This window comes from Struthio camelus, chromosome 22 (genome assembly GCF_040807025.1).
Source record: "Struthio camelus isolate bStrCam1 chromosome 22, bStrCam1.hap1, whole genome shotgun sequence".
NCBI lineage: Eukaryota > Metazoa > Chordata > Aves > Struthioniformes > Struthionidae > Struthio > Struthio camelus.
This window is the reverse complement of record NC_090963.1, coordinates 8,442,402-8,466,829: the sequence shown is the minus strand read 5'-3', so window position 1 is coordinate 8,466,829 and position 24,428 is coordinate 8,442,402. Positions and strand designations below refer to the sequence as shown.

General features: G+C 59.5%; 2 protein-coding genes across 31 annotated transcripts in view; one reads left to right on the top strand and one right to left on the bottom strand.

Annotated features, from left to right (window-relative positions):
• ST3GAL4 (ST3 beta-galactoside alpha-2,3-sialyltransferase 4) overlaps positions 1 to 2,757 on the top strand; it is a 54,521-nt gene extending 51,764 nt beyond the window's left edge. For 7 of the 19 annotated variants that reach the window (XM_068916702.1, XM_068916699.1, XM_068916696.1 and 4 more), the window contains 5 exons: positions 471 to 566; positions 789 to 978; positions 1,124 to 1,267; positions 1,790 to 1,933; positions 2,239 to 2,755. In XM_068916702.1, coding sequence (XP_068772803.1) covers positions 471 to 566; positions 789 to 978; positions 1,124 to 1,267; positions 1,790 to 1,933; positions 2,239 to 2,325 — 661 coding nt within the window. In that variant the 3' untranslated portion in view covers positions 2,326 to 2,755. Of the gene's footprint in view, positions 1 to 470; positions 567 to 788; positions 979 to 1,123; positions 1,268 to 1,789; positions 1,934 to 2,238 lie in introns of all 19 variants that reach the window. The other 12 variants (XM_068916713.1, XM_068916708.1, XM_068916714.1 and 9 more) reach the window with 3 other exon arrangements.
• Positions 2,758 to 6,672: 3,915 nt separating this feature from the next.
• The window catches only part of KIRREL3 (kirre like nephrin family adhesion molecule 3), a 385,983-nt gene continuing 368,227 nt past the window's right edge, over positions 6,673 to 24,428 (bottom strand). For 10 of the 12 annotated variants that reach the window (XM_068916750.1, XM_068916743.1, XM_068916744.1 and 7 more), the window contains 5 exons: positions 23,794 to 23,829; positions 18,779 to 18,886; positions 13,574 to 13,683; positions 8,054 to 8,140; positions 6,673 to 7,571 (listed from right to left, as the gene is read on the bottom strand). In XM_068916750.1, the coding sequence (XP_068772851.1) occupies positions 7,128 to 7,571; positions 8,054 to 8,140; positions 13,574 to 13,683; positions 18,779 to 18,886; positions 23,794 to 23,829 (785 nt within the window). In that variant the 3' untranslated portion in view covers positions 6,673 to 7,127. The remainder of the gene's footprint in view (positions 7,572 to 8,053; positions 8,141 to 13,573; positions 13,684 to 18,778; positions 18,887 to 23,793; positions 23,830 to 24,428) is intronic. The other 2 variants (XM_068916745.1, XM_068916746.1) reach the window with 1 other exon arrangement.

Here is a 24,428-nt window from a genome sequence, read left to right as displayed (position 1 = left end):
CCCGTAGACACTGCCCCAGACCTGATCCAGGACATGAATTCACCGGCCCTGCCAGCAACCTGGGAGTTTGCTGGCATGAAAACACCATGAATCATTCGGGTTCTGCCTCAGCCTGAGAGCGGAGCGAGCTGTTGCTTTTGGACGGAGCGGGGATGGCCGTCACCTGCAGCTCTGGGGACGTGGCTGGGGGGCATGTGACAGCCGTGCCCTGCTCTCTTGTGTCTCTGCTTGCTGGACCGCTCTGGGCAGCACGGCCGGAGACCTCGAGGCAGCCAGTCCTGCTCCCCGGGATGTCTGGAAGACAGCAAAAAGCTTGGGGAGCCACCAGCCCAGGGACGCAGGAATGGCAGAGAGCATATCAGAAAGCGTTGTAGTCTGGAAAAACGCAGGGTTTAAAAACGCCTTTGGGTAGAAAAAAAAAGGCCCCATTTCAGAGCGTGTTCAGTTCAGGCGGTGCTTTTCTTTTGCAGCCTGAAGTGCCGGCGGTGCGCGGTGGTGGGGAATGGGCACCGGCTCCGGAACAGCTCCATGGGGGAAACCATCAACACGTACGACGTTGTGATCAGGTGCAGCACTGGGCAGCTCCGCTCCCTGAAATAACAGCGGGTGCCCCGCGGGGCCACCGCCGCACCGCTGGGACGCGGGAAGGGGGATTGCTGGGACCGGCGCCCGGCAATCAGCGCTAGCTTGGCTGGGGGGTCTGCTTGCTGCTCTGCGTTTATTCCTCCCTGCTCCAGGCTGCAGTTGTGATTGACACCCGTCGTTTATCAGCTGACTCCCCTCCGCAGGTTGAACAACGCCCCCGTCCATGGTTACGAGCAGGACGTGGGCTCCAAGACCACCATGCGCCTCTTCTACCCGGAGTCGGCCCACTTCAACCCCAGGAGGGAGAACAACCCTGACACGCTGCTGGTGCTGGTGCCTTTCAAGCCCATGGACTTCCAGTGGATGGAGGCCATCCTCAACGACAAGAAGAGAGTAAGCGTGACGGGGGGGCTCGGGGCTGGCTCACCCCCTCCGTGACTTCCTCAGGGTCCAACCCTGCCCCGATCCCCCCCCAACCCAGAGGGCTTCTGTCTTACGGGGAAGGGAAGTCGCTGGATGTCTGTCTGTCTTGGCGCAGGTTCGAAAGGGCTTCTGGAAACAGCCCCCTTTAATCTGGGACGCCAACCCTGAGCAAGTGCGGATCCTCAACCCTTATTATATGGAAGTAACTGCTGCTAAACTACTAAATCTCCCTATGAAGCAACTGCGGAAGGTCAAGCAGGTAAGGGTGAAGGACCCGGCGCCCCCTCCGAGGGGGCGACGCTGGGTCCACCGCCCTCGGTCCCTGCGCCTCGGGCCTGTCGGAGCCCGGGTCAGTCCACCGGTGCCGTTTCAGTTCTGAGCGTTCATTCCGTTTCTTCGCGCTGTGCCGTTGGCGAGACCCGCCACGGCCGGGAGCGAAAGCCGAGACACGCCGCCCTCCTCGCAGCGGGCCGAGGAGGCCCCTCCGCCTCTCGCGACGGCTCGCCGGGGCCGGCCGCCTCGGGAGAGGTGCCCCAGAGCACCAAACTGAAGCCGCTTTGGCTGTTTTGCCTTGTGGCTGGTGACCACCCTTTGCTCCATGCATGGAAGAAACCCTGCCAAGGGCGTTGAAGACGTTTCCCTGGCCCTAAGCGGAGGCCGGCTCGGCGAGCGGCGGTGGGGGAGGTTCGGGTTTCGGGGGCCGTGTTCCCCTCGAGCCCCGGGGCCGAGGGGAGCCTTGGGCGCTCACTCCGTCTCCGCGGCTTCTCCCTCTGCCCCCCAGAAGCCGACGACGGGCTTATTGGCCATAACCTTGGCGCTGCACTTCTGCGACGTGGTACACATCGCAGGCTTCGGGTACCCCGATTCGGCCAACAAGAAGCAGACCATCCACTACTACGAACAAATCACGCTGAAGTCCATGGCTGTAAGCGGCCGCGTCCGAAGAGCGGGGCGGGGTGCCGCGTCGGCCCTCGGGGTGCTGCGTCGGCCCTCGGGGTGCTGCGTCGGCCCTCGGGGTGCTGCGTCGGCCCTCGGGGTGCCGCGTCAGCCCCGGGGCGGCGGCGGGGGGGTTCGCCGGGCTCTGCTAAAACCTTCACGAAGCTGCAAGGTCAAACGGAGGCTGCTCTAAAGGAGCCGCCGTGGAGGCGGACGAAGGCGGGCGGCCGGCGCGGGCGGGCGGGCGGGCGGCGGCGTTAAGGGGCCCTTTGTGTCTCTCTCTCTCTCTGGCAGACTTCGGAGCACAACGTCTCGCACGAGGCGTTAGCCATAAAGCGGATGCTGGAGCTGGGCCTCGTCAAGAACCTCACCTGCTTCTGAGGGGCCTCTGGGCCGAGCGGCCGGCGCGGGCCAGCCGGGCCCGGGGCGCGTGGGCCGAAGGAGCCGGGCCGGCGCCGCGGGACTCTGGGAGCGAGCGAAGCCGCCCCGTCCGGGCGGAAAGGGCGGCGCGCCGAGCCGCCCCCTCCCGAAAAGGCTGAGGGGACGGTGGAGGGGGCTGGGGGCCGGGCGAGCGGCGTCCCTCGGGCCGAAGCCGGAGGCGCCGGCGGGGGCTTCTCCCCCTCTCCGTGGCCTTCGGGACGACGGCCCTCGCCCGAGGGCCCGACGCGGCGCCGCCGCCGCCCGCCCCGAAATAGGTGGAAATACCGAATTCCTTCCCTCCCCTCCCTTTTTTATTTTTTAAAAAAATCGAGCCCGTAGCCGTGCTGTTCGGGGCCGCAAGCACCGAAGACCGCCGCGGGGCCGGCCCGGCCCCCCCCCCCCCCCGCCCCGAGGGCCCCCCGCCGCGGCCGCTGCTCCGGGCACCTTTAATTTAATTAATTTAAACGATTATTTATCTGGGACGTTTGCCTCCGGGCGGCCGCGCGAGCGCCCTTCGTCCCGGCGCGGCGAGCTGGCTCGCGCGGGGCGCCGCCGCGGCAGGACCCCGCCGGCGCCCCGGCCTGGCGCCCCGCAGCCCCCCCCCCCCCCGGGCCAATAAAGTCGGTGGCGACTCTGGGCTGGCGTCTCCTTGGGCGAGTGTGAGCGAGCGCTGGAGGGTGAGGGGCCGTGTGACGCGGGGAGGCCTGGGTGAGCGTGAGTGCACGAGTGTGGGTCTGGGGTGGGGGGGGAATGCAGGTTGGTGTGAGTGAGCGCTCAAGTGGGAGTGCGGATGCATGAGTGGGGTGTGAGTGAGGCTCTGGACTCAGTGGGGGAGTATGAGGAGTGGGAGTGAGGGTGCATTTTTGAGTGCATATTTAAGAGGGTGAGTGCAGGTGTGAGTATGAGTGTGAGCAAGGTGGGCAGGTTTGTGAGTATGAGGTGGAGTTTGTGTGTGAGTGCAAGTGAGTACAGCTGTGTGTGCAGGTGAGTGTGAGCTTGAGTGGGGGCAGGTGTGAGCACAGCCATGTGTGAGTGTGCAGTGAGTGCAGCTGTGAGTGAGCGTAGGTATGTGAGTGCCATCGAGTGCGAGTGCAAGGGTATGAAGGCAGGGATGGGTGAGTGGCGGCTGAGTGTGGATATGAGTGTGAGTTCAGGTTGTCAGTGCAAGTTCAAGCGCGTGCAGGGGCCTGTGAGTGCAGGTTGCATGTGGATGCAGGCGAGTATGAGCATGAATTCAGAATCAGTGAGTGTGGCTGTGAGTGTGAAAGTGCAGGTTGAATGTGGGTTCAGCTAAGGGTGAGTGCAGCTATGAGTGTGGCTTTGAGTGCAGGTAGGAAAATGTGAGGGTGAGTGCTGGGTTGAGTGTGGCTGTGAGTGCAGGTGAGTGCAAGTGCAGGTACAAGAAGTGTGGGTGCAGATGAGTGTGAGTGGAGGCTCACACTGAGTGGCTGTGTGGGCTGAGTGGATGTAGGTTGAGTGTGCGTACAGGTAGGTATGAGGGTGAGTGCTGAGTTGAGTGAGTGTGACTGAGTGCAGGTGCAAATGAGTGTGAGTACAGGCTTGAGTGCAGGTGAGTGTGGCAGTGAGTGCAGGCAGGGTGCAGGATCACTTAGGTGAGTATGAGGTATGAGTGCAGGTTGAGTGGGCTCAGGAATGAGTGTGGCTCAAGTCGAGTGAAGGCTCAAGTGAGTGTGCCTGCAGGTGCTGGTGAGTACAGGCTCAAGTGTGGTTTTGAGCATAGGTGAGGGTAGGTGCAGGTGAGTGCAAGTAAGAGTGCAGGTTGTGGAAGGGCTCAGGTACCTGAGTATGAATGCACGTGCAACTAAGTGTGGTTTTGAGTGCAGTATCAGGTGAGTATGAGTGCAGACTGAGTGTCTTGGGTATCAGTGGGAGTACAAGCTCAAGTCAGTGCAGTTGTGAGTGGAGGTTGAGGTGAGTCTGAGTGAGCACAGGCTGAAGTGCAGGTGGCTATGAGTGCAGGATCAGATGAGTGTGAGTACAGGTTGAGGTGGTCTCAGGTGAGGGTGAGTGGAAGCTTTGAGTGTGGCTGTTAGTGCAGGTGCCAGTATGAATGTAGATTTGAGTGTGGCTGTGCGTTCAGGGGGTGAGTGTGAGTGCTGATCTGAGCACAGATTGAGCGTGGTCTCAGGTGAGTGGAGGCTCAAGTGTGGCTCCAAGTGCAGGTATAAGTGAGTGCAGGTGCAGATGAGTGCAAGAAGTAGTGTAGGATCAGGTGCGTGTGAGCACAGGGCCAAGTGTGTGAGTGCAGTTCCAAGTGAGTGTAAGTGCAGGCTGAGTGTGGGCTCACACTCAGAACTGCACTCACTTGTCCTCACACTAGGACATGCACTCACACTCATATCTGCACCTGTACTCACAGCTACACTCACTTAAGCCTCCCCTCACACTCATACTCACCTGATGTTGGTCTCACATCTCACCTGAACCCCCACTGCCACGCTTGTCTGCACTCACACTCAACTGCACCTGCACTGCTATCTGCACGCAACTGGCAGTCATACTCACCTGTTGCTACACTCATACTTGCACTCACCTGCAGCCACATGACCACACTTGAGCCTCCACTCACACTCACTTAAGCAGAAGTGTGACAGTGCAGGGATGAGTGCAGGTTGGGTGGGCTCAGGTGAGCAGGGATGTGAGTGTATGCTCAATGAGTGTGGCAATGAGTGCAGGTACGAGCACTGGTTGAGCATGGGCTCAGGTGAGTATGAGTGTGCATGTGTGCAGGGGGCCATGAGGGCAGGCTGAGGGCGGGCTCGAGGCACGCAGGAGGGTGAGTGCGGGTGAGGGTGAGTGTGAGTGCAGGGGGCAGTGGGCTCCGTGTGCCCTGTGGGCTGGGCTACTCTGGCCTCTGGCCCTGTGTCCCTGGGCCGTGTCCCCAAACCCCCATCCCTGTCCCCCTGCCCTGTCCCATGTCCCTGGGCCCGGGCCATGGCCTGTGTCCCCAAACCCCCTGTCCCCGTGCCCCATCCTGTGTCCTCGTGCCATGGCCCGTGTCCCTGAGCCGTGTCCCCAAGCCCCCTGTCCCCGTGCCCTGTCCCGTGTCCTCGTGCCATGGCCCGTGTCCCTGGGCCGTGTCCCCAAACCCCCTGTCCCCGTGTCCCATCCTGTGTCCTCGTGCCATGGCCCGTGTCCCTGGGCCGTGTCCCCAAACCCCCATCCCTGTCCCCCTGCCCTGTCCCATGTCCCTGGGCCCGGGCCATGGCCTGTGTCCCCAAACCCCCTGTCCCCGTGCCCTGTCCCGTGTCCTCGTGCCATGGCCCGTGTCCCTGAGCCGTGTCCCCAAGCCCCCTGTCCCCGTGCCCTGTCCCGTGTCCCCGTGCCATGGCCCGTGTCCCTGAGCTGTGTCCCCAAGCCCCCTGTCCCCGTGCCCTGTCCCGTGTCCCCGTGCCATGGTCTGTGTCCCTGGGCCGTGTCCCCAAACCCCCTGTCCTCGTGCCCCATCCTGTGTCCTCGTGCCATGGCCCGTGTCCCTGGGCCGTGTCCCCAAACCCCCTGTCCCCGTGCCCTGTCCCGTGTCCCCGTGCCATGGTCTGTGTCCCTGAGCCGTGTCCCCAAACCCCCTGTCCTCGTGCCCCATCCTGTGTCCTCGTGCCCTGTCCCGTGTCCCCAAACCCCCTGTCCCCGGGCCATGGCCTGTGTCCCCAAACCCCCCGTCCCCGTGCCCCATCCTGTGTCCTTGTGCCATGGCCCGTGTCCCTGAGCCGTGTCCCCAAACCCCCTGTCCCCGTGCCCTGTCCCGTGTCCCCATGCCATGGTCTGTGTCCCTGGGCCGTGTCCCCAAACCCCCCTGTCCCCGGGCCATGGCCTGTGTCCCCAAACCCCCTGTCCTCGTGCCCCATCCTGTGTCCTCGTGCCATGGCCCGTGTCCCTGAGCCGTGTCCCCAAGCCCCGTGTCCCCGTGCCCTGTCCCCTGTCCATGGCCTGTGTCCCTGGGCTGTGTCCCCAAACCCCCTGTCCTCGTGCCCCATCCTGTGTCCCCATGCCATAGCCCATGTCCCTGGGCCGTGTCCCCAAACCCCCTGTCCCTCTCCTGTGTCCCTGGGCCATGTCCCCAACCCCCCCATTCCTGTCCTGTCCCCATGCCACAGCCCTGTGGCCCCATGTCCTCCTGCCACGTCCCCATCCCCTGTCCCCACGTCCCAGCTGCAGCTGGGGGCGATGCGCTGAGCCCCCTTCGAGCCCCGCGGCGGCAGGAGCGCGCTGGCCCCCGGGCGCCCCGTCCCCCTCCCTGGCGGCGAGAAAAGAGGCGACGGCTCCCCCCCGCCCCCGGCTCCCTCTGCTTTAATTGCCGTTTTATTTCGCCCCGGCGGGCCGGCGCGGGTGACACCGCGGGGGGGGGGGTCCCGGTCCCCCCCCCCCCAACCCACCCCAACCGCGAGCCGGATCCCCGAAACGGACTGTATTATCATGGACACCGAACACCGAAAAAAAATGCGAGCGGGAGCCGAGTCGGTGGGTGCTCGCAGCCCCCTGGGGGGGGGGTCGGGGGTCTCTCCCCCCCCCCTCAAAGTGCTTCCCGGGGTGTCCCCTCGCCTCCGCTGCCCGCCTCGGTCCGGCCGCCGCGGAGGCTCGGCCTCCCCTTCGCCTTCCCTGCAGCGCCGCGTCCGGCCTCCGCCGCTTCCTGCGCTGCTCCCCCCCCACCCCGCAAACCGCTTCCCGGGGCGGGTGGGGGGCACGCGACGTCTCCGAGGCTCCTCCGGCGGCTCCCGAGCCCCGCGGGCGTCCCCCCGGGGCGCTCAAACGTGCGTCTGCATCCTCCTCTGCAGGGGCCGGCTGGGGTCCGAGTTTTGGGAGGAGGACTGCGAGTGGTGGGAGGAGGAGGCGGACGCCTTGCTGGCCTTGTCGAACTGCGCGTAGCCGTCCTGCTTGCCGCTGCTGCTGATGCTGCTGTCGCACTGGGTGTCGAGGAAGGAGCTGCTGTCGCTCATGGAGCCGCGCTGGAACTCGCGCTCGCACAGCTCGATGGAGCTGCTGCCCATGCCCAGCACGAAGCGCTGGCCGTAGTCGTAGAGGCGGCTCTGCCCGCTCAGCGTGCTGTAGATGTTGGTGAAGGACATGCCGGTGGGCACCCGCTGCTTGCTGGCGGGCCGCAGGTCCGGCTGGCAGCCCGACAGCGAGATGGTGGGCGTCGAGTGGTGGTCCTTGAAGGTGTTCACGCTGTAGTAGCCGTTGGTGGGGTCCTGCGGGCACGGGCAGCGGTTGCGGCATCCTCTCCTGCCTCCAACGGCTGCCGTCTCGCGCCGTTCCCCTCCCCGACGGAGGCCGCGTTATCCCCCCGCCCCCGTGCCCCACTACCCTGGCGTGGCCTCCTCAGCCCCCCCCCCCCCGCCCCCGGTTTTCCTGAAGGCTGCCTGGGCCCGGCCCCCTAACTCGGGCTTGGGGAGGGGAGAGCCTGGACCCCGGCCCCCGTGGCGGCCAGCACCTGGACCGGCCTCGGTCGCTATGGCAACACCTCCCCTGGGTACCGCAGCATCCTCCCCTGGGCAGGGGACGGGTCCAGGGAGCCAGGTCTCGGATCGGCAACATGAGGGGCATGAGGGGGGGGTGCAAGGGGCACCTGGGGGGGGGGCGCGGAGGGCAATTCCTGGGTGGGGAGGGCCGGCCCTGCCCCCGGCTGCCCGCGGGGCCAGGGTGCCAGCGCCCCGGGGTGCGACCCGCTCACCTTCAGGTTTTGAAACTCCTTCTCCTCCTCCTTGAGCACCTCCAGCTGCTTCAGCACTGAGTCCTGCTGAAACTCCCCGCGGTCCATCTGGGAAAGGAGGCGAGTGGCCGTGAGCGGCCCCGCGCCCCCACGAAGCCCCCCCACCCCACCCAAAGCACCCACAAGCCTGCAGCAGCTTGGCGGCAGAGACGGGGCCTTGGCCGCTCCCCAGCCAGCTCTGCCAAAGGGGAAAGCGGTGCCCTCAGCTGATGTTATTTTTCTCTGGCCGAGCCTACAAAACTCTGCCTGACGGCAGAGCTGAATTATTCACAGCTGCCCTGGCCGTGGGGCTGCAAATTGCTGACGCCAACACACCTGCCCGAACCGAAAAGCAAGACGTGCCTGGGTTTCCCCCTCCCTTCTCATCCTTTCCGTCTAACCTGAAATCAGCTGCTAAAAACATTTCAAAATCCCAGAGAGTTTTTGGCATTTCCGTAATGCTGTAATTAAGGTGAAAGCCTGTGATTTTTCTTTTTTTTTTTTTTTCTTTTGGTGGGAGGAGAGAGGGGGCTCCAGCTCTTCTCCCAAGATTTGCCTCCCGGTGGTTTTAACGAAGCCGGCTTCGCCAGCCCGGCGGCGACGCGCCGAGGCCCAGCGGGGTGGCAGGAGGGAGCCTGGCTGGAGCAGGCGTTTTCACTTGAGTCGCCCTTGTTGCCGAGCGGGACGGCAACGACCCTTCCTTGCGAGCGCCTCGGGGAGGGCGGCGAAGCGGCCGGCAGCGATGCCCAGCCTGAAAGCCCAGAGGCGGTGGCTGCTTTGCCATCGGGCGGCTGGCCCTAGCTGGAAAGCCTGTGCTTCGCCGGCGAGCCAGGGCCCGGCTAGCGACCGGCGGCCCGAACCAAGGCTCCAGGTGCCCCACATCCGATGTGGCTCTCCCGCTCCGATTTTTCGGGCAGCCGGCCGCCCTCGGGCCCAGCCGGGGGCTGCAGTGAGCCAGCGCGCCGTCAGAGGGCACTGGGAGCCCGCGCAGCGAGCCCCCCGCGCCGCGGCCACGGCGGCAGTTCACAAAAATTGCCTCCGTTACTTTCTAACTCCCCAATTAAGCCATTCGTTAACGTGACCCTTATTAAAGGTTGTGCTGCCGTTGGCCTGTGGGCCAGCGAGGCCGGAGCTGCTCCGCTGCGGGCTGCCCGGCACTGCCTGCTCCGCGCTCATGCCGGCTCTTTGGGTAGGCATGAAGCCGGGGGTGGCTGGGCTGCGGGCAGACGTGCCCCTCCCGCCCCCCCAAAAATTGCACCTCTTTCTTTGTCTTGTTTCTCTTTGGGGAGGCGCTGAGCTGACTTTCTGAGCTGAGCCGCTGTCCGGGGATGCTCTGCCGGCTGGGCACAAAGTGGGACCTCGTCCCGCAGAGCGGCCTTGCAGGAGGAGGGGGACAGGAAAGGAAGGTGAACTAGGAAGATACCCTCACTCTTTTCCACTGGAAGGGTTATTTTGACTCTTCTGCCTCAATTATGTACCAAATAGGATGCCTGGGTCCGGCTGCCCTGTGACGGGGACACTGAAGCGTGCCTTCGCATGTTGGTCACTTTAGGCCCATCTCTAGTGCGCTCGCTCCTAGCAGTGGAGGAGTGGATAATTTAAGAGCATCTGGACCATTTCACAGACGGGGAAACCGAGGCACAGCGTCCAACCGGCTGGGAATGAAAACCAGTCACTGAGCCAGCCACGACAACAGACAGAGCTGTGGCGCCTCAGCGCTAGCAAAGCCCCAGTCCTCTTCAAGCCCCTCATCACACACTGGGCAAAAGAGGAGCCAAATCACAGCGCCGATGCAACGAACCCTGGACCGCGGAGCCGAACAGGATGGCAAAGATAAAGCCACCACTATACAGATTTATATATATATATATTTTTTTTTCCAGGGTCTGACTCTTTCATGGGCTCTTTGGCCTCCAGCCGCTGGATGCTGCTTGCTTTCGCGCACCTTGGGCACGCAGCCCTCTCGCTGTCTGTAGGCAGTGCTTCGCCGAACAGCTAACGGGCAGCAAAGGCGGGGGGGAGACAGCGCGGAGACAATGTGAACATATGCAAATCAGACAGCATGACGTGTCTCCTAAGGTGTTAATGAATTTATAGATGCATGAATAATTATTTGTGAAAAGCACAGAGAGCCGTGGAGGTCGCAGATGGCTGGAGAATAACAAATGCGATAGCAATTTTCAGGAAAAAGGGAGCGGGGAGGGAACGCGTTCTGGCACTCGCTCACCAGAAATGCTTCAGCAGAGCCAAGCCGACCGAGGGAAACGTAGGGGCAAAGGCATCGTTAGTGCTGCGGAGCAGCGGCTCCGCGGGGAGCAAACGGCGGCAGGCAAGCGTGATGCCTTTGCCGGTGGAATTACAAAACTGGTGGGTGGGAGGGATGCGGCAGCAGCGAGCCGGTCGGTTTTTTGCTCACGCCGCTTTGCAGACGCCGCTCAGGCCGGGCTGGACAGGAGCCCTGTCATATGTTTTGCAAACGGTCTGGGAAGAGCGAAAAGGCTGATGCTAAGCAGCAAGCTGTCGAGCAGAGGGGATCTGTTTGCAAGCGAGTGCAACTGCCACGCTTGACGTGTGGCCTGGTTTTATTTAACAGCTGCATTAATGATCTCTCCACGAGAGCACCCAGCATGTTAATGAAATTCGCGGTTGATATTAAATCGCAAGGTGTTGCGAACATTGTTGAGGGCAAGGAGATAATTTCAAAGGACACCATGAGGTTGAGTCCGGGCAGGAAATACAACAATAAGCTTAGGAAAGGCAGACGAAGAGCCAGCAGGGGAAATAACGCCGGCCCAGGGAGCGGGGGCAGCAGGAAGGGCTTGGGGTGAGGGTCGAAGGCAAGCAAGCAAGTGGCGCAGAGCATCGCCCCTCGTGCCGCTCAGCTCCTGCCAGAGAGGTATCATCGCTGCTCATTAGCAAAGACGACTTCTTTAACTTCATCTGCCATTTCATTGACAAACTTGGAGTCTCTTATTAGGAATCTCTTTAGCATCCGGCGCCTGGGTGGCTAATAGCCGGAGGAGGCCGCTTACACCAGCTGCTGTGAACAGCGAGCAGGGGGAGGAAGGCGCTGGGGGGGGTCCCCGGGGGACTCCGAGCTAAGCAGCGTGGCAAGGAAAGCGGGAAGCATTTGCCAAGCGTGCAGGCTGGGGACGCCGCTGCCGTGGGCAGATCAGGGCGGCGAGGCTCCGGGCGGCGCGGTGCAGGGGGCCTCGAGGTCTCCTCCCCGCCAGGAAGGCACCGGGGGCCGGCGGCAGCTGCCTGGGGTCAGCCGGGAAGCAGCGGAGGCCCGACGTCAGCGTCAGGGGCTTCAGACCTTCTCCTCCAACCTCCTGGACATGGTGGGCCCAACAGTGGTATTGTGGTTTTGGACAGGAGAGGGGCCAGCAGCGCGGCACGCTCATGGTTACGCTGCCCCATGTCGTGTTCGAAAGTGCTTGACTTTGCCTGCCCTAGTCGTACTTAAATCGCCCCTTTATACGATGCGCTAACCAAATCACCCCTCAAAAATCTTTCCGATAAGCTAAAACACGAGCTGCGTAGCTGTCTCCCTGGAAGGCAGGGTTTTTTTTTTTTTTTTTTCCCCAGCTATCATACAACTGTTGTCATTTTTTTTCTCCTGCGCCATTTCCATGCTGCCAGCCTCCTCACTGAAATGGGCACGGCGCAGCTCTCCGCGCTGCTCCAGCACTAGCCCCATCAAGGGCGCACAGTGCTGCAAAAGCGCCTCCTGCTTTTGGCAAACGCGCCAGCCGAGAGCTGCACCCCGCGTGCCCCCACCACGGCCTGCAAGCTGGCCTCCCGCGACTCTCCTCGTCCTCATTTACCGCTCAGCGGCGGTAAAGGTCACGCGAATGTCTGCTCTGCTGTGGCTTTAGATTTGCTTCCAACTTGTTGGTGGAGGTGTTGAACAGCACTTGGGCAAAAGCCCAACCCCTCCTTGGGATGCCGATTCCTCTCTGACAGCCCTGGCGGGGCTTGGCTCTGTTGACTGCTGGCTACACAGATGGCAGCACGGGGGTCCCACGGAGAGACAGCTCCTTATTCCCCTTCCTGTCAGCAGCGCGGGCCAAAGTGCAAGCCCAGCCTCCTCTGCCCTTCTGCAGAGCAAAGCCGGTCGCTTCATCTTCAGAGCTGCAGACCCAGCAGGACCCTGTGTGGGTTTTTCCCCCCCCCCCCCCCCCCGCTTGGAAAGCAGCAGCAGCCCACGCACGGCCCACAGGATGCGGATGGCCAGGATCACCTTGACCAGATCCCCTCCAGGGCATGCGCCAGCCGCCCTCTGCCCTGGCTGTTTCTTTGCTTGCCCTTTGCTGGTACCTCCTGGGCAAAGCACGTTAGGTGCGCTGAGAACGAAGGGCCTCTGCACAGGACTGGCAGCACTGCGATAACATGTGCTATCAGCGCCTCGTCCCCTCCTGCCTCCTGGTTTGGCGGTTCCCCTGCCGCACAGGTGCACCACCAGAAATCAGTGCTGCTTGCCCCAGGGCGCTCAGCCTGGCGGCTCCACCGGTAATGCATCAGCGAGCTTTCGCAGGCAGGAAAACCAGCTCTTACAGGCGCTGCCCGAAAATCTGGAGGGTTCGAGCAGGAAAAGCCAACCAGCAGCCCTGAAAACAGCCTCCCGCCTCTCCACTCACTTCCCCCTTTCATATCTCTATTGTCTCACCTTTCACGGCCGCGCGCCTTCGTGTGGCTCAGCTTTCTGTGCCATTTGTTCGGCTTGTATTTGTCATTTACAACATGACACTAACAAGCAAAGCAAAGGCAAATTGGCGCTCAGACACAGGGCACGGCGGTGACAGCACCGAGAGGAGCAGCCCAGGGCAGGGCTGCGTGAACGTGATGCACCAGCGCACGGACTGAAGCTGAATCTGGCCAGGGGCTGAATTCCCTGGATCGCACTTAGCAGCATCTTGCCCTGCCCCTGTCATTTGGTCCCCTCAGGTGAAGGCAGAGGCTTCAAGTTGAAGTAGAGGCTTCAGGCATGAGGGACCTCTCCAAGGTTATTACACATACAGGTTGCAAACAGAGCCACGTCAGGCTGGGCTGGCCACCCCCTCCCCACCCCCAACCAAAGTTAACAATCCGCAAATGACTCATGTGCACCTACTCATTTTGCACGTATAAAGCTCCAAAGTATGTTCAGAAGGGTGCAGTTATTGCTGGCTAATTAGTTTATTATTATATTGTGTTCGCCTACTGCGTGTCCATTTGCAGTTTGCAGCAATTTCCCCGTGTGGGGTGGCAAACGTACTTTGCAATTAGCCCCGTGGGCAGCTGGGCTACTGTAATAAACCTCTCCCGGCTCTCCCTCCTCATTAGCAAAGTTTCACTTGATGAGCTTTTATGGCAGGGGAATGTGCATCTCTGAGCAAGATTTTGGAAGAGCATCTTTGCCTTGAGTGGGGATTACGGCACTGAACTATACGTGCTCGTGCTCATTACTATCAAACATTTACCCAGAGTGAGTGCTTCCAGGGAGCAGAAGTAAATCCTTACCATCAGCTGCTTGATAGTTGGATGTTCTTCTGTCTCTCTGCCTGAGGCCGGCTCCTTGTGTACTATCTCCACGCGGATATCGTTCTTGGCGGAAACCACACCTTTCAGATCTGCGCAAAGAGGGAGACGGAGAGGGGGACGGGGTTAGCTGAAGACAATTGTGCCTGAACAACCTCAGCGACCGGACTGATTGCCAAGGATGACTGTTCCCTGCCGAGGAAAATTAACCCTCCCCAAGCCAGAGCACTGCTGAGCAACTCGGGGTTGGCCCCTTGCAGACATAGCCTGTCTTTGGCGATGAGGCATGGCGCAAACACTCCAATGGTGGGATGTTTGTCCAGGTTGCTGAGCTATAGAGTACGCTTTAGGAGTCTGTGAAAAAGCTGCTCTTGAGGGGCTTAATGCACACTCTTCCCTTGTGCTGGGAAGCCTCTGAGAAAAGCTATCCCCAAGTTTGGGGTGCAGCTACGAATGCTAAGCAATAGGCTTAAGGCAATTAAGACTAAGCAATGAACTAAGACTTAAGCGAGAATTTTTTTGGAAAGACTGTGAAATCATCCCTGGCTCTTGCTCCAAATAGCCTGTTTTCACACAAGGCAATGCAAGGCCTGGGAGACAGAGATGTTTCTGGAGACGCTCTCTGGTTTCTCCAGAGGTGTCAGGCATGCTTTGAAGAAGTCATTTTAGAAAAATTAAACCAAAGAGACCGAGCAGCAGGAGAAGAAATGGCTGTGCAAATCTGAGATGAAAAGCGAAGATGGATGCAAATCTGAACAGCAAGATCTAAACAGCTCCCAACTCTGAAGCCAGGCTCCAGCCTGCGATCTGCCTCTGCATACCGCAGCTGGCTCTCGCCTCCCAGGATGGCTGGACCAACTCTCGTGGATTCGATGTGCCTGCAACCTCTGGACTTGTCAGATCTGTCTCCAACGTACGTTGCCGAAGGAGCTGACAGCGCCCTGCCAAGCGAGGACTGAGTCAGTCCATTAACACAGCCTCTTGTAGGGGGCTGAGCAGTTGGCTGTGCATCACCAGCCGCCGCATCCACCGAGCACCAGGAATACAGCCAGACCTTGGAGAGCTCCTCTAACCAGCGCAAGTGCCAGAAAAGAGGAGATGAACCCCATCCGGGAGCAAGCCTCAGCTCCTGCTCCTCAAGCCCTCGGGTCCCTGCGGAGCAAGGCCAGGTCTCCACGCTCGCTTCCCGGGGCGCCTATCCCTGCCCCAGCCCTTCCCGCGCCACTTCAGTGTCAGCGTAGCAAAGCTCAAGGCTGGACCACGCAGGAGCGGAAGGTGATTTTATTTTTAAACCAAGCACAATCACTTGCACTCTCACACCCATGCACCTGGCTCTTTGCAGCTTACAGGACAAGCCGTTTTATAACCCAAGCCGGAGACGCGCTAGAGCGGGAGAAGTTTTGAAATGCCTATAAATAATGCATGCTGGCAGCACCTGGGAGGTGAGGGAGCACTGCGGAAACCCAAGGAGATGGGAGCAGAGGCGGGAGACACAAGTCCGGTGTCAGCTCTCAGGAGGTTGGCCAACACATAATCAGGACCCGGCTTGAAGCTCCTTCCTTGAATCAACCCATCTTCTCTCCTTAGTGTCACTCACCCTTCCCTGCCGGAGCTGTCGGAAAGTGCAGCACTGCTGCCATCCAGAGACATCTCCAAGTGCAAGGCGAAAGGTTTTTCTAGGAAGTTTCTATTGCTCTTTCTTGTGTCATCGTTGTCGTCGTCGTCTTCTTTTTTTTTGTTTTTGCTGGTACGACGTTCCTGGTGCTCGAGCCTCCGCAGTTAATCTCAAGGAAAAGCTAATTATTGTCTTGCACATTCTCTCCCGGGGGGGTTCCCCCTTAAATAACTCTGGGCCGTTATGTCACCAAAGATAAAACAACAGATGTGCCATATATTTTTTTTCTTTTCCGGAGAAGAAATGGCCTCCAGGCAGCTCTGTGCACAGCGCAGACTGCGGGCAATAAGGAAACGCCTTTCCCAAAGTTACGGCCGGTCACCTCGTGCCCTCCACGGGAAGCCGTGCGCAGCCATCCCCACCGTCCGCCTGACGGTTTTGTTTGCCGGCAGTCGTTTCAAATGACGCAGCGACGCTCCAGCGTTTGTCCTGGGAGGCGAATCTGCAGCGATCCTCGCAGGAAGCAAGTCCCTCTCCCCACAGCAAGCTGCTCTGTCTGACCCACCAGCGCCGAGCGGCTCGCTGTAATACCTCTGCTGCTTCCGCATCGCTACCGTGGCAAAAGCCCTTTCCTCACCTTCTCAGCGTGGTGTTTACACCTGTCCAATGCTCACCTGCCACTAGGGATATGTATCAAAGCATCACACACGCAATCCCCCAGGTGCAAATACCCCGAGCGCTTCTGCCGGCAGCCGCAAAGCTCCTGCAATCGTTGCAGCAAAGCCCTTCGCCCTCCCACCGCAAAGTCCTCCCCAGACAGGCTACGGGGGGGCTTTGCGGTCCGAGTGTCCTGCGAGGGCTGGCTTGGCTGTGTTGCTGGCGGCATGTCCCCGGGGGTCTCTGAGCCTAGAGGGCTCTTTCCTCGTTGTCTTGTCCCCGCAGTGGGCTGGGGGGCTGCGTTTGTGGGTTTGCACACGCGCGTCTGAGTGGAAGTCAGCAACGGTCTCCACTGTCGCTCTCCCGGGAGGGAAACACCCGCTCACGCTGTGAGTCGCAGCAGATCTGCCAAAGGAACCGAGCCCCCAGCTCCCTGGAGAAACCCTCTTTGGGCAGATCCAAGTGTCTTCTGAGCGGGAGCCCTGCTGAGCGGCGCGACACGGGGCCGAGCAGCCGCGCCGCGAGCAGCACGAGAGCCCGGCACCCAGGGGTGCTCTCACCCAACGGGAGAGCTCCTTTCCTGCTGGTTTGCGCTCATCGCAAAACGACGTAGCAAAGAAGCCCTGCGACAGGCACAGGGACCTGCGCTGCAACCCTGCCCCGCTGGAAGGGACGCTGCAGTCCTTTCCCCGGGACGCTGCAGGCAGCGATGCTCACCCTTCGCCGCCAGGAGCATCTCGTGCTGTGGGACGTGCCGAAGAAGAGCGCTGGGGTAGGGAGCAAGCTGGGCAGACACCGAGAGCCAGCAGCTTGCTGACTTCAGGAGACCGAGAAGTCCTTTCAAAGTGGGGCTGCCTTGGAAAGAGCTGGAGGAAAGGGACTTAAAACACTGACACACTGCCATGTCCCCAGCACCCTCTTTCTGCTATTTATCCTCCCATTCCGGGAGAGGAAAATGCTTCTTATTCCTCCTTTGCCCTTGAGAATCCACAGTGCCCTGGAATAAATCACACGAGAGGTCTGGGTTGGGGTGGGAAGGGGTTTTCCCTTCCTGGGAAGGGAAGTAACCAGGACAGTCACTGGACTGTGGCTGTCCTGGGTGCCCCACGTCCCCCCAGCGTGTGCAGAGCTGTGTCACCCCGCTGTGCTATGGCCTGCGAAGCCTTGGAGCAAAGGCAGCTGCGATCCCGGGACGAGGCGACGGCTCCAGTCTCCCAGCACCCGGCTTGCTCCACGCGGCTCCAACAGCCTTCTGGAAGGACGGGCAGTGCCCTTCCCCTCAAAGCACGTCCTTTCCTCTGCACGCTTTTGAGGGACCATCGCTTTAAATCGTTGGCTTCGCTCTCTGCTCCAAAACCTGGTGCTTGCGCCATGTATTTGATCTGTTGTCATGGCATTAGCGTTAAATTGTATGTCCTGTAAGGAACCCCGCACCATCTGGTTACATCAAATAAGAGGAATATAATGAACCACATGCTCTCCCCTGCTCCGACGGATGCGGTTCGTGCATGTCTCTCTGCGCACCGGGGGGAAAGCACGGCTGACTACGTCTGACCATTGACGTGGTAACACAGCTTGGCCTGCTTTCTTCAGGCACTCGGATCGCCCATCACTGCTGAATGATTTCAGCAAAATTGAATTGGCCTGATCTCAGGTCCTAGCACTGCTCCTGTCCATCAGCAATCCTTCCCAAAAAGCAAGCTTAATGATTGCTCCAGCTTTAATTTGTTAATACTTGCAAGAGCTGCTCATGGAGTTTGCAAGAGTTCAAAAAACAGGGGATAAAACAAAGAGAGCGATCATTATAGCTCTTAAAATTAAACACATTTCTGCCGCGAGAGGCCAGGCGCTCATATTCAAATCCAGGAGGAGCTGGGGTTCTTTGATTCCTTTGCAAACAATCGAAAAAAGAGGTGGGAAAAAAAAACAAGAAAAGAAAACCAACTGTTTCCTGGCAGGCACACACAGAGCTTGGGTACGGCGCTTGGCTTCGCGGCATCTGTATCACATGTCCCCCGAGCTGGGAAAACCATCAAGTATCGCTCGTTCTCTCATGTGGCCTGAGATGCTCCAAACAATCCGACTCCTCTCCCTCCTGGTTTGCTGCCTTTTCATTTAGCCAACAATTATCCTTTAATTTCCAGGTGTCTTTTTAATGAGACAACATGATACCACTCTGCTTGCCCCTCCTTCCCTCTACCTGCGTCTCTAATGTTGCTTTAACCTGCGTTCCCACCGCAGCCAGGCTTCAAATACCACGTGTCCCATGCAAAAACCCCTCATCTGGCCGCAATTCCCCACTAGGAAATACGTGCTTTATGTTGAGAAAATGGACTTAAACAGCAACAAAGGGAGCACAAAGCATGTTTAGCACCAAACTTGTCACACCGAGGCCCAGATTGCTTCCCCCTCTTGGGCGGCACGGTCTCGCCAGCGGGGAGAGCGGAGAGCGGAAAAGAGGTCCCTTCTCTGCAGTCGCTTTGCCCCCGGGGCCCCCCCGGTTTTGCACTTCAGTGCACTCCTCCTGAGCTGCACCCCCTGCGGATGGGGATTAGCATTTTCCCCCGACGTGTTTCTAAAGCTCTTCGCAACCCTCTTCCCGCAGGGCTGCCCTTAGCTGCGAACTTGCACTGAACATTTGGTAGATCCATACGAGAGCCAGATTGCTCCGGTGTCACGGCAGTAAACTCAGCCTCTAATTTCTTTGCGAACGGTGCGATTCGCCTCCCACGCACGCTGACACCGCGCAGAGCCCGCTCTCCTCCTCACCCAGCAGCCCCAATGCCTCGGCCGACGTGGCCGAGCTGCGTGCCTCACCGCGCAAGGGCGGCTTCGTGCTCCCGGCCCTTCTCCGGGACCGGGTTTCAGCCCCAGTCCTGCCCAAACGGGTGCAGCAGGGCTGGGGGGACACTTACTTCTCTGGGAGCGGGCGCAGCAGAAGGCGACGATGGTGGCCATCAGCACCAGGAACGCCACGCCGGCCCCCACGGCCACTCCGATGATCACCGCCATCGGCACCGACTCTGCAAGAGGACAGAGAGGGCGCATGAAGCCGGGACGAACGTCGGAGCGCGTCTCTCCCCCGAGCACGCGGCGAGCTCCCCTGGCTACCTGGGGAGGATTTTGGGGGCCTCCCTCCCCTCCTCCCCAAAACAGACCTCCTTCCCCACTCCCCCCCGCCGGCTGCAATGCAGACCGCTCCCTCGTCTCTGCGCGGGTGACGGGCTGTCCTTGGGAGGAGCGGCCGAGGGAAGCGAGGTAGGTGGACGGAGCCTGGCTCGCTTGCCCGGTCCTGGCTGCCTCCTGCCGGGGACGGAGGGGCTGGGGAGGCGAGAGGCAGCGCCGCCGCGCTCCGCGCACCAGCGTGCCCTTTGGAGGGTGGCCAGCGAGTCCCGTGAGCCTGGAGCCGGGGAGCAAAACTCGTAGCTCTGCCACTGCCACATGCTGCAAGCTGGGCAGGCCCTGACCTCTCCGTGCCTCAGTTTCCCTGCGGGGGAGATGGACGAGGAGGAAAAGCACATAAGAAGGCAGCGTGTTAATACTATTAAGAAGGAAACGGAATCAGTGCCGGGCGGGAGAAAGGTTACGGAGCCAGGCTGGGCGAAACAGAGAAGGCTGGAGATGGGGCACCAGCCCCCTCTGCTCAGCTGTCAGGAGCAGGCGCAGGATGGTGCCTGGCCATGAAGTATAAGTGACTGAATTAACCCAAAACCCATCACTCACAGCCTCTGCCTATTTTACATCCAAACGGTCTGTCCTGCCTTCTCCCTCGGCTTATCAAGTGGGTCATACTTCTCCGGAGCCCTGGAGGCACGCGCTGCAGCTGCGGGCTGGGACGGACGGCCCCTGGCGAGGCCGGGGCGAGGAGGCGCGGGACGGGTGCTGGGGGCTGCAGGAGGGGGGCGAGACGGCGGCCCCGCAGCGCTTCTGCCGCTCCGGAGGAGCGGAGCCTGCGGCAGAGCGGGGGGGTTACGTGCTCGCGTCCTTCTGCCGGCGATAACTTTGTAGTTCAGTTCCCAGCGGGGATTTCAGACTGCAGCTCAGCCGGCAAAGCCGATTTATTCGCACAGATCCCGGCAGCAGTTTGCAAGGTGCGGGCGGGGGGGAATATGAAATCACATTTATGGTGAAAGGGTCAGATTTTCAGCCCAAGAGCCTTGTTATCTCCCTGCTCAGTTCCTCCAGTCCCTCAAAGCACGGCCCCTACTTAATAGCGAATATGGCATTTGGGCCTGTTCCTCAGGATTACTGCGAGACATGGACACTCAGCACTCGCTCTCAAGGGACGCGGGTACCAAAGCAATTGGTACCGCTAATTGCCTCAGGTGTCTGCCTTGTTAGCGGGTAAATGGCACGTCAGCATCCATGGATCTGCAGGGAAGCACGTTTCCTCGGCCCAGCCGAAGGGTAGAAACCCGTCTCCTTGCAGGTCTGTCCTGCGCGCGCCTGGCCACCCCTCGCTCCTGCTCCTGCTGCGGGCTCCCCGCTGACCCCAGGGTCCCCTGCACTGCAGATGCTGCCTGGGTGCTCTGCCCCCTTCCAAAGGCTTCAAGGGCATCACACGAGGGACCAGAGCAGCGGGTCCCTTTCATCTCCCTGTTCTCAGAGGTGGGCCCAGTCAAAAACGATGGGTTCAGAGACCCTCTGCCCAAAATCAGCAGGGATGGGGGGAATCTGAGTCCAGGTGCTGCAACGCTGGCCCCGCTTCTGTAACGTTCCCCCACCACGAGCCTCCCAAACGCTGGGGCGCTGCTAAACAGAGAGCGGGGTGGCAGGAAGTCAGGTTGTGTTTCAGAGCAGCCACTGCAAACAAGGGGAAGCAGAGGCGCTGGCCCCCAGATACCTACAGCTCTCCATTCCTGTTATTTCTAAGCCCCCCCTTAGCCTCTTGTGAACCCACGACAGCCCAAAAGAGGGGCAACCCTTTCCCTGATGGCCAGCCAAGCTCCCTGGAGCTCTAACTTGCTTAGTGCGGTGTTCAAAATATGTCCTGAATAACTCACCTAAGATCACACACAGGCTGACTGGCAAAGCAAGACTTTCATGCAGACTCTGCCCTTGGCTAGCAGTGAGACCAGACCACGCTCCCTTCCTGTCTCTTGGCCCTGCGATGGGAAGCTCTGGAGCCAGGAGAGGTGATCGCAAGGGTGGCTTGTCCTGCCCCAAGCTGCTGTAATATTCGGTAGCAGAGCTGTTCCTGCCAGCAGTGGAGAAGTGCATTCAGCTACGGGGGGAAGACCGGTGTGCACTGACTCTGAAGCTCTTGGCCACTTACTAAATGCCGCGTTGTTACTCCTGCTCAGGGGGCAAAGTGGGAGAAGGAGCTAGCCGGAAGGGAGGAACCGGCACTGAATGAGCACATCAGATCAGTAAGAGAGAATGAGCACATATAATGCCACAGAGTCTCTGGAAAAGAGCCAAGCGTGTCCTCACCACTTCCCCGCACACCTCCAAGACGTGTTTTCTGCTCGGGCTCTCCTGCCTTGTAAATGGATGTGTTTGTACTGAATCTAGGGGAAAAGGAATACACAGTGGTCCTCTTTCCTTGACTGCTGTGCAGCTGGGGGATGTGGATGCTGTTGGCTATGGGGACAGGAGGTCACACAGGCGACCTAGCTGACAAGTAAAGCCCAGCCAGCCTGATGGGGTGACACTCAAGAGGGCAGAAGGAAGGCTGGGTGAGAAGTGCTTTTACTCCAACCTAGGAGAACTTGCAGCATTTGGAAAACATTTCTTATTATGCATCAGGGTGGAGCTGGTGTTTCCATGAAGAAACAGGAGAAACCAGCTTGCCTGGGGCACTCAGAGGCAAGGGGCAGATATTGCTTTAAGCCAGGGCAGGACCTTGAGCAGACACCAGCCACCTTTCTGCTGAGACTCTGATTGCTGGGATTTTCTGGGCTGGGGGTAAGCCTCTTTCTCTTTTTTGACCGCAAACTTCATCCTGGACGTGAGAAACTCTCAGAGTACATAGGGGGTTGTTCTTCCTCTTTCACTGACGCTTCCTCCTATCTTATTGGGTATCTGCTGATGCTGCCAGGAAACCCAGAGTGGAGACCTGGCTTTTGCAGGGATGTGGTGATGGATAACATGCAATGCTGGCTATAAAGCTTAAGCACTATGCTTTTCATTAGTTGCCTGTGGCTGTTGCTGGATGCTGTGGCTGTACAGAGGTGGATGATACCAAAGCACCAACAAAGAATGTCTCGTAGCGGCCACAGAGCCTGTCTTTTAACCTTCTCAAGGGGCAGACGTTTGGGTGTACATCCTTACTAGAAGATCCATCTGCCAGTGTGACTGGAAGGGGTTGCAATTCCACCAGCATCTTCACCACGGGCACTTTGTAATCAGTGAAGGGCTTTTTTATCGCTATCTAATACCAGCAGGGCAAGGGAGGTATAAAGCCACCTCCTGTCACCCCTTCGCAGTGGTGGGTGCCCATGGTGGGTGCCCATGGTGCCTAGTGGGTCCTGAGCCCTACCTTGAGAACTGCGCTAGACTAGCAGGGCGACCCCTCTATTTTTGATCTAAAAAGAGCCTTTAATCTTCCCTGCTTAGCTTGTTGTTTGAAGTGATTCGGTTTGTGGTTTATGCTGATGCTTTTCACATTCTGGCTCGCTCGTGAATTTTCTGCTGGGCCTGCTGATCCCGCCATTTGTCACTTGTCACTTGAGCTAGGCCACAGGTGACATGACTCACACGGCTTTTCCTGCTTCCTGATTAGACTGCCAAACCCACTGAGAGTGTTCACCACGGCGGCGGTGCAGGTATTTCCCCGGGGGCACCTCTGGAGAATGCTACTTCCCAAGTGCTCTGGGAACTCAAACTGGAGCTCAAATAGCAGAGGCCAGAGCTGCTTCTAGCTGTCGCAAGGAGCTCATCCTAAAAACAATGTCTACAATAGACCAGCTGAGCCATGGCCAGAAGGCCATGGCCTTCTCCAGTTAGCCTGACACCACCTCCTAGGCAATACTCCCACAGACAGCGGTAGCTCACTGCAGGATTTCTGCAAACGCTTGACTCTCCCAGGGAAGCATGGAGCAAAAGGGTGTAGAGATAGGAGCTTGGGGCCTTCGGCAGTGCTTGCTGGCTCAAAGCTTTGGGGAAGCAAGGTCTGTGACGCAGAAGCAGGTAGTGAGGGTGAATGATGCCACTTGCAGTTGACGGAGGGAAGCAAGGTCTGTGACGCAGAAGCAGGTAGTGAGGGTGAATGATGCCACTTGCAGTTGACGGAGAATCATGGAGGGAATGGGTCAGGGCAAGTGCCCAGGGCTCTCCTGGGCTGCAAGAATGCGATCAGCAGCAAAGGGGCAGTGACATGGTCCGGTGGCTGGGACGGTTAACCACTGCCCAGAGACAACGCTAGCTGACAACGAGCAGTTTGCTGGCTCTGTGTTCCCCAAGGAACCCTACTCTGGCTGTAGGAGACAAGGAAGGCACAAGGGCAGCACATCGTGCAGGCATCTGTCCAAACGCTCCTTGCAGTACTGCTCTGGCTATGATGGATGCTGGCTAACTCTCTCCCAGGAAGATGAGTAAACCAGTGTCTGGAATTGACCCTGGAACCTTGTACTTGTCCCTTTGTTTCACCCATAATAGCACTTACGTGGTCCCTTCCCCAGCACTGCCAAACGTGGCTGTGCAGCATTTATCCCTCTTTCTCAATGGATGGGGACCTGGGGCACAGAGAGGGAGGGCAATTTGCCCCTGTTTGTAGAGCAGGTCAGTGGCAGAGCTGAGACCAGACTGCTCCTGCCTCCCAGTCCGCACCCCAACCACTGTCCCGTACTCCCTGCAGCTTTCCTACACCCCTTCTTGCCCTGCCTGCAGCAGAGCAGGAAAGGCAGAGCTAGGAGGAGGACGCCAGGACCTAAGGTGTGGTAGTGGCTGGGGACAAGTCACATTCACCGTCAGCTCATGATTTCCATACCTGCTTGCATACCAGCTCCTGATTTCATTTCCGTACCTGTTTGAAAATAAAGCAAGTGTCCACAGCCTTGCACGGCCCAAGCGCACACGTCAGTATTTCTGAGCGCTCAGCCCTCTGCTCTGCTTTCCGCTCTGAGCGCAGGGAGGTCCCCCTGAAGGGGACATCCTCTGCCACCCTACGGCGTCCTCTGCCACCCTACAGCATCACCTGCCCAAGGCAGGGAGTGATCCTAGCATGGGATGTCCTTGCATTGCCTAGCAGGGACACTCAAACCTCAGATGCGGAGCCGGCTATGCTGGGCCACTGTGAACTCAGATGCTGTGCCGTCTGCTTAAACTCAGCTCAAGCGCCCTGCTTGGCTGCCCGCCTGCTCACTGGGGTGTTCGCTCTCCAACCTGGACCTGTCACCCCATGGAGCTGCCCGGCCACCCTCCGCCAGGGCCCAGGCTTGCTGCTGCGCACTCTCCGACTGGCAGAAAACCTGAAAAAACCACTGGCTCTGTTTGAATTGGAAGAAGCCCAAGGCTAATTTTAAGGGGTTCATTTAGCTCTGATTTAATCTGGACGGCAGCCTTGCCTATAAATCACAGCTTAATGAGAACAATCCACCTGCCTGCCCTGGCATTTAATAAAAT